Source organism: Alligator sinensis, unplaced genomic scaffold (assembly GCF_000455745.1).
Source record: "Alligator sinensis unplaced genomic scaffold, ASM45574v1 scaffold173_5, whole genome shotgun sequence".
Taxonomy (NCBI): Eukaryota; Metazoa; Chordata; order Crocodylia; family Alligatoridae; genus Alligator; species Alligator sinensis.
In genome coordinates this window covers 948,197-957,200 of record NW_005842198.1, presented here as the reverse complement: position 1 = coordinate 957,200, position 9,004 = coordinate 948,197, and the positions used below count along the sequence as shown (strand labels likewise).

Sequence of the window (9,004 nt, the reverse complement as noted above, 5' to 3'; positions counted from 1 at the left end):
TGCCGATACATGAGTTGTGGTAGTGCTTAAAGCAGAGCACCTTTGGGAGCCACTAGTACAGGCAATCACTGTAGTGTCATAGATGAGATGCTCCTGGTGGGATTCCGTTATGATTCATATGGAATGGGATTTAAATAAAGGAAGCCAAGAATAAAGATCTTGGTCTTGTTCCTCTAAATCTCATTTACATTACCAGACTTTATACCCTTGCTATGTTACCAAAGAGGATTTAAAAAAATGGAGGTGGGGGAGAGAATGGGGTTGGGACAACAAGTATCAAAGGTATGCCCAAAACTAAGTGGCCCATTGGACCAGCATAATTGGCTACAGTTTCTGTAGCCAATGGGAGTCAAAGGAATACTATATGTCTACCATCATAGCCAGCTACTTTTGATTACCCAGACCAAATATCCAGTTACCTATTTACAGCTGGGTCAATTGGAGGCAGCCTTCAATATGATTCCACAGGGACCTTGAGCTCACACCTCAGGACCTGCAGTAAGAGCTTAAGCACTCTGCCAGCATACCCCTTATCAAAGCTACAGCAGTGTAGCTACAAAAAAAAAGCCCAATTTTACTTTTTATTTTTTTATTCTTCACATCATAGGACACTGGTTCTCAACATTGTTAGACTCCAGGCACCCCTCAGAAAATGTCAGCTCTTAGTTTTCACTCATTTTTTGACAACAGAAAAACAACAGAGTAATTCTTTTTTTTCCTTTTTTCTTCAGAAAGACCACAGCAGGTCAGAATGTTTTTGGATTCTAGACCCTATTTGAAACAGGAGACACTGGATTCTGTGGCGGCGAGAAGCCCCCACAGGTGCCAAAGGGGCTGGGGGAAACCCTGAGAGCCCCCGCGGGGAACAAACAGGCCTCCCACACCCCAGAAAACTTACCTTTTAGAATGCAGCTGAAGCCAGAACCGGAGCCACGGCTGTGTGAGCCAGCATTACGCTGGCTCTTTAATCAGCTACTCCTGAGACGAGGGAGCACTGAGCTGATTGCGGCGGCTGGGGACGCCACTGCGGGAAACTTAAAAACCCCACTGGAAGCCGGCAGGGGGAAGAGAGGGAGAGAGAACCAGCTGGAAGCACGCCAGGCAGGTGATGACTCCTGAAGCTGGCAGGATCGTAGCTGCAGGTGCTGCGCCTGCACTTGGTGCAAGGGGAGCAGCATCCCGGCATTAGGCTGGGGAAGACCGATCCCCGGCTGCCTCAATTTTGGATTCCATAGGAGCATCTCTCTCCCCGAGAGAAAGATGCAAGATCACAGGAGCCCAGCCCTCTGGCACCAGGGTCTGCGGGCTCCAGTTGCCCTAACATCCAGGCAAACCGGTGCCAAAGCTGATGCCTGACCCCTTAGAAAAGGGGTTAACAGGGATGGCAGAACAACAGAAGCAACACCCAAGCGGTTGGCGAGTGGACGGGGTATAGGGGAGGCATAGCCCCAAGGAACATCGCGGCACAAACGTGAGTACCTCTGTCGCCAGGTCACCTGAGAAGAACACCACTGAACCCTTCCTTTCACCCAGTACCAGCAAATTGTGGCAGGCAAGTTGAAGGAGCACTCAGGTAAAGGGGGACAGGATGGTACTCACCACGCCCACTAGAGACACCACAGATTCCTATTTGAAATCTCTGGGTTTATCTTGTGAATCGTACATACATTTTAACAGATCTAACAGTGCTAGTATTGCATGGCACTCCGCAGCACCCTTAGAAGGATTTCATGGTAAACAAAGGTGTCACAGCACCTGGGATGAGAATCCCTATCGTAGGCATTGGGGCTCCTTATTTAACAACCACAGCTCAAGATTCTCTGCTCAGTTATGTACACCTTTAATAAATACACAATACTGGCAAATAATATACTTGAATATATACTGGCCAAAGTATTAACAGCATGACCAACACAAATACACACACCCATGCAAGCCCAAGGCAGTATAAGGAAACATCATGACACATCAAGGTGTCTGGAACTTAAAAAGAGAGAGAGACAGAGAGAAAGCAGGAAGATTCTCAGCTAGTACACAGGTATAAGTCATTCTGCTCCCTAGACTTCAGAGTTGGAAAGATTTTGTAATAAGACAGTTAGGTATGTAGTAGGACTGTGCGAAGCTTGGGTCCCTGATTCAATTTGGTGGAGATTTGGCCCAATTTGGTGGCCAAATCTCCAAATCGAATCAGGAGACCCTTTAATCTCTCCAAATCAAATCGGAACCCTCCGAATCGATTCAGAGAGATTCAGAAAGATTTGGCGATTCGGACATAGACACAGCTTTTAATATTTTTTCTACGTATATCAAGGTACCAGGCGGCTCGTGAACACTGCAATGCTGGGGCAGATGGAACATCCCACAGGAGCACAGGGGGCTCCCCAGTGCGTTCGGCAGCAGACCCGGAAGTGGATCAGAAGCTGGGGATCCCACGTGCTCCTGTGGGACATTCCATCCACCCAACCATCATCGTGTTTAGAAGCTGTGCCTAATACCTTGATGTATGTAGAAAAAACATTTAAAGCTGTGTCTATGGCCAAATCACTGATTCTCCAAATCAGCATCGAATCTTCAGATTTGGATTTGGCTGAATCGAATTGGGACAGTGATCTGAATAAACGAATCGAATCACTGCCCCCAATTTGGGCCGAATCCAAATCTGAATCTAATACAGCACATTTTACACACCCCTAGTATGTAGTTATTGTTTCCCAGGACAACTCTGTACAGAAAAGAGGAAGAGAGCGCTAAAAAAGGAAAAAACTTTCAATCCCATCTGTGTTGAAACCTAACCCAAACTGGTATTTTGTGCACTACCTAAGGAAAGGCTCAACAGGCTGTGTATGATAAAGGATTGTATACCACAAAGAGGAACACAAAGCAGGGAGAATGAGAAAAGCCAAAGGAAAAATGGAACTAGGGCGATTCAAAATACATAGAAAATATAATTAAAATTACACAGTTTGACCAAAATCCTCAGTTGTTAAAAATCAGAACAATCCTACTGATGCCAACAGAGGCAAGATGATTTATACCAATTGAGAGCCTAGCACTCTATTTTCAATATACATTTGTCTTGCTAGTCTTTCAAAATTACCCAGCATAAAGTAGCAGTCTCCTGGGTGAAGGGGTAATGCTAATCCAGGCGTCTTTATGTCCCATGCAATCTTCAGACCCACATGCCAAACAGCTGGGTCTCGCCCTCTCAAATCCTGTAGTTGATTTCTGTTAATCACAGGATCTAAAAAGACAAAAGTAGGGGAATGGGGAGATGGAACAAAAAAAAAAAAAAAGACAGGATTAAAGCTATACAAAACAAAGTTGGTTTTAAGAGTACAAGCCCAATTAGGTTAGCCACTGGGTCCAATTCTCCTTTGACCAAAACCTTGGGGGCAATCATTGTACTCTTTCTACTGGAATCAACATGGGTGTAAAATGCTACTATATCAGAATGGTAGGATTTTGCACCAAGTGTTGCACTAGCACAAATGTTTATTCAATGAACTGGGGAATGAAGAATCAGGACAATCAAGCTTTTCTTCATATGCTGGAATACTGAAATAATATTCTGGCCCACTTCTAATTCATATATAGATAATTAAACCCATATATGTATTCATGTTAACATAATATAGAACTGGTTACATAACACTTAGAAGGAGAAAGAGTTTCTATTACCAGTTTGGGCCAAGTGTTTCAAAGCACTTTACAAGCAATTACATTTTTCTAATTATTATTCTACCTTTACCATAGCACAAACTGAGGTGCAGCAAGGCTGGATGATCTACACATGGACATACAATAGTTCACAGCACTGAGCAGAGAACCTTTGGACCCTTTTTCCCATCCTCTTCTCAAATTATTAGACTACTAAAACATGATAGCATTATTTTTTTATCATTAAACAACATGTTTGTTAAGATAAAAAAAAAAAAAATCACAATAATCCATTACAATGGAAACGTATTTAGAGCTTAATCCCTAACTACAGCTATTTTCAGAAGCTTAGAGCAGTACAGTATAAAGTCAAAGATACAGTTGGCATTTATAATATAGTACTTGGAAGCTATGCTATAATAGTTTTATGGCTAATGTAATAGCATTTTGTCTGGGGAAAGATGAAGTTTTAATGAAAAATTGGCGCTGAATTGCCCTCAGTGGTTAGTAATAATCAACAACTGCACGTGGCATGCCTAATTATTGTTTTAAAATTATTAATTGGCTGAATATATCAGTTTGACTGTCATTCAAGATATGTTTTGCTGTAATGATTTTTGTAAACTTAAATGCCTAATTATTTTAAAACAAAAATTACTCAAAAAAAGATTTATAACTTTCATTATTCTATGCACACACAAAGAGTAGCATTGACCTCATACTTTCAAAATATTCAAGTCATTCATCACATATGGCTACCACAGTGTTTATTTAGTTGAAGGAAGGCTTTAATAGTTAATAAAGTCCCAATCATTTTCCAGATGATTTAAATTCGGCTTAAATTCTGGAAACAAAAAGCAAAAATGAAACATCTCAGAAACTAAACCTGAAGCTATTCAAGCAAAACATTCATGGTAAGATCAGCCCCCACATCTCTGTCCCTAACTGCTGTTTTTCCCATTTTGCTGGAGCTTTGGCTCAAGATCAGCACACTGCTCTAGGCTGTTCTATCAAGGAGTACTCAAATGAGAAAACAAGAACTAGCAAATACTATGAGAAAAATCAATAGTAAAGTCTTTCAGGGGCTTTCCCATTTTCTGACCTGTTCAGATAAATCGTAACTTAATTTAAGAAAAAATGCTTTCTGAAAACTGCAAATGGGATGGCTTTCAAGGCATTTTTAATGCAATACATCATGGATATTATAAAAAAGTAACCTTCATGGGTTAACTCTGTTATGCTTCTTTCCCATTCACTTTGGCAGCAGCACTGTTCACAATATGGCACCAATAAAATATAGAACTACAATCAGAGACAACAATTTCAATCAAAGTTTCCTGGGGTCTCCTCATAAATCCAGCACCTTTGGAATGTGCTCGTTAAAATGACTTATTTTTTTTTGCAGTTTGATAAATTTTTTATTGCTTAAGTACAGAGTTCAAATGCAGCTCATAGACTCCCTTTCTCTATGTTCCCAATGAGTGCACCTTATAATTATCTGCAGCAATTGAAACTGATTATTCTTACCATGTTATTTTGGAAACAAATGGAAGCAAGCTGCTACTTGCTTTTAAATGTGAGCTACCCCAAAGTGACAGAAAAGGCTTCTTAACATCTGTAGTATATCCTTAAGTTCTGCTGGCATGGAGAACTTATAAAAGTGTGTGTCACACCTTAAACAGCAATAAGCTCATATATTAGCTTAGACAACTGTGGTTCTTATGTAAGTGAAAACATTTGGATGTTTCCATTTCTACAACTAAACTGTAGATACTATTGAGAAAGTCATATGGGCCTTCATATACGTAGCATTGTTAAGTCTAATATATTGTTATTTATTTTGAAACAAACTATACAGAAATAGCTAGATTTAGCAATATTTAATAATAACAAAACAAAACTTTCCTCGGCTATGGACCCCACCCAATAAAGGATTGTAGAATTTGGCTTGCAAGAATTAGGTTGCTCAGATTCAAAGTGAAATGCTTCCACAAGGTAACAATTGTTTGCATTGGTAGCACAGCATCCAACCCATAATTAAGGAATCAGTTGTCCAAGGGAAAACATTGTGGCTAGAGAAAATTTGGCCAGGAGCCAGGCCTCACACCCTAAGCTGGAATTTCAGTGGCAGCCCAAACCCCAAATCTTGAATTTGCCCTTACTGGTTTTGGGGTTATGATTGGATCCAGAACAGTAAAGGGGTTTCTTTTTCTAGTTCTATTTGCTTATTGTCCCATGATCGCGGAAGTCTTACAAATGTAACTGACATTAAGAAGCTTGTAATTTGGAAGAAATTCTGAGAGTTTTTGGGATGCAAATTCAAATACTCCTCATTTCAGCCTTGACCTAGAATGCGAAACCATATCTTAAATCAAACACAAGCTCCTTTGCCTATCTTCTGCCAACTCTATATGAAAAGAAGAAAAAAAGTGTTCAGTATTTGCTTTGGTCATTGACCCCAACTGTCCTGAATGCAGAACAAAGGATTTTAAAATATGCCTACTGTAGGCATACATACAATATATGATGAAGACAGACACAAGAATCAATTTCCTGTATAAGAAAATCGTCCTGATTTCACACAAACTAAGACTCCACCTGCACCCAGTTCTACCCACTCAGCTCATCTTCCCAGAGAAGTCTTGAGAGAGAGAGAGAGAGAGAGAGAGAGGACTATAAATTGAAAGTCAATATATCTAGCCCCTTACGGACCAATGAAAAAAAGCAAAATCCTAATTAAGGGCTTCTATTAAAAACAGCTCACCCAACAGCTCTTCCTAAATTGTACCATGTCAAATGCCTTCATCACAAAGGCAATGGTACTGAATATGGAGAAAGTGGTTTATGAGATCTCAGTGAGTAACCACATAAGACTGCATAGCACACTTTAAAACAGACTGAAAAACAAACTGAAGGCTGTATTAATGAAACATGGGCCTTTTATCACAAGACCCCAGCAGGTGTGTAGTTTAATTCTTCACTAGGTGAAATGTCTGTGTGGTCCTGAAGTATAGCTGCATACACAGCACATTATAATAATTCAATCTGGAGGTGACCAAGTATTTACTTCTGTGGGCTGCATCCTCACCAAACACAAATGATTAGAAACATGCTTCTGGCCACTGCTGCAGTCTTGGCCTCTAAGTTTCTAATAAAAGCCACAGGTTGTGAACTTGAGTGATAAATGGCAACACATGATTAAATCAAGGGAACCAATATCAGTTCATGTATTGTGACTGGTTATTTCCTCAGTCAAAGAAGAAAGCTCAGTCTTTTTCTGGATTGGATCAAAGCCAGCTCACTCTTTTCTAAGCACTGACCATGGTCTAACAATAGGTAAGCTGAGCATCTGAGTTCAATGAAACAGAGATACAGAAGTAGGTGTTAGTTGCATGCTTGGGGAACTGCTCCCTGACTGGACTTACATATGTTATATACAGGAAAGGTAAGTAACCAGAACCTTGCTGTTGCCCTTTAAAGCAGAAAGATGAACAAGTATTTGATGGGGTTTTTTTCTGCTCAATTTCTACATAGCAACAGCATGATAATTAAAACCTTCTATGTACTATATACAGAACTTCCACCATTCAGTGCTCTACCCATCTTTTGAAAAAGATTATGTTTTAAAATAAATAAATAGGCAACAAGGATGTAATTTATACTTTTGTTCCAGCATCCATCTGATTTGTTGACACTGAAGTCTTATCAACTTGGAAGTGGAATAGAAAGGAAGGATCTAAAGTAAAAATCCTACATATCAAAAATAAAAATCCTACCAGATTACCAACAAAGAATTATGGAAAAATTCTCTCATCTCTAAATTGGTAAGGGAGAGAAATCTTATTAATGTTCTTAATGAAGGTGTGATCAATAAAACTAACACTAATTCACTTCCTTTTGAACAAAAGCTATCAATGTTATAGAGCTGCTGTTAAATAAACTTTTCCTAAGTTCCATTGCTGTTGCTAGATGGTGGTTGGTTTGTTGAATCATAACACTTCTGGTATTAGTATCCAGTGAATATTATTTGTCATACTGTAAAAATTCCTACTCAGTAACCTGTACCAATTAAATGGCATATAAAGGGATCACTGGTCAATTATAAATCTGTAGGATCATTCTAGTTATAAAGTACTTAACCAATGACGAAATGGTCAATGTTGAACCTCTGTTTCTTTCCCAATTACAGAGAAAATGATATGGCAGCCATTAAGTTTAGCAAAGAAACATAGCTTTCAAAAATAATAGTGTGTTGATAAACACAAAGTGTACTTTATGAAAGTAAAAAGTAATGGTTCTCTCAAAATCATCCATTACTGCAGTTAATCACCGGTTTGTTAAACTGTTAAACATTAACTTGTCAGATAACAGATCCAGTTGTTTATTACTGTAAGAGATTTACACAGCTAGTAGGCCTTGTTTGGCAGCAGGCCAAACAAAATACAATGAAGTATCCAAAGGAAAATTCATTTTCTAACCTCAAAATCATCATGTGAAAATCCCAGATAAAAGAAAGCTAGAAATTTCTAGCTTATTTCATAATTTTCCATCTCCTTTCCAACTGCTACATTAAGTCAGGACTTTAAATATCCTCCTTGAACTGCCTAGTCAACTGAGAAGAGGGATAGCATTTCCCAGAAGATCAGTGCTGACCTAGAAAAAAAGCCCTCTTGTCAAGCTCACTCATTTTAAAATTATTGTATTTTTATATTTAATGTTATTTAGAAAATATAAAAGTAGCTATTGCTTGAATTAGCATTTAGTGAAAGATCTTATTTTTTGTTCAAACTGTCTCCCAAAAGAAATTGTTACGAAATAGTTTTCAACACTTTAAAAAGAAAATATGCACTCAGTATCAATTAGCCTTCAGTCATCTTCTAGGATGTCAAAAGCAACTGCTATTAGTGAAGATCAAAGTATCAAGTGTCTAACTGTTCCTTTACAAACAAGAGACATTAAAAAAAACAAACAGTAAGATGCGTTAATTAGAATGTGTTAAATAATTTTAAAAGAATAAAAATTAACTGTGTATTAAAATGTAAAATATAAAATGAAATACTAAATATGCAAATGAAATAAATTAAAACAAAAAGCCAAGTTGGCCAGCCAGTACACACATCAAACAGCAGGACAGCTTAGGAAGCCAGGAAGAGGATGCCCTTGCTTCTTAGGTCCCCTGACTTCTGGTACATCATGGCTGCCATAGAAGTCTGTAAGTCAGAGGACCCAGCCTGCCTATACAGGTTGTCAAGCAGCCCAACAGCTCAGAGATTCCTAGCTTGCAAACAAGCTGTTATATCAAGAGAGCTGGCACAAATCCTTGCCTGCCATAGAACAGGAAGCCCTA

General features: G+C 39.0%; 1 protein-coding gene across 10 annotated transcripts in view; it reads right to left on the bottom strand.

The window, feature by feature from the left end:
* Positions 1–9,004, bottom strand: part of FTO (FTO, alpha-ketoglutarate dependent dioxygenase) — a 432,416-nt gene that overhangs the window by 294,953 nt on the left and 128,459 nt on the right. For all 10 annotated transcript variants that reach the window (XR_003094760.1, XM_025207543.1, XM_025207542.1 and 7 more), the window contains exon 4: positions 3,098–3,241. Coding sequence is in view for 9 of the 10 variants with exons in the window: in XM_025207543.1 (XP_025063328.1) it covers positions 3,098–3,241 (144 nt within the window). In the remaining variant the exon portion in view is untranslated. The remainder of the gene's footprint in view (positions 1–3,097; positions 3,242–9,004) is intronic.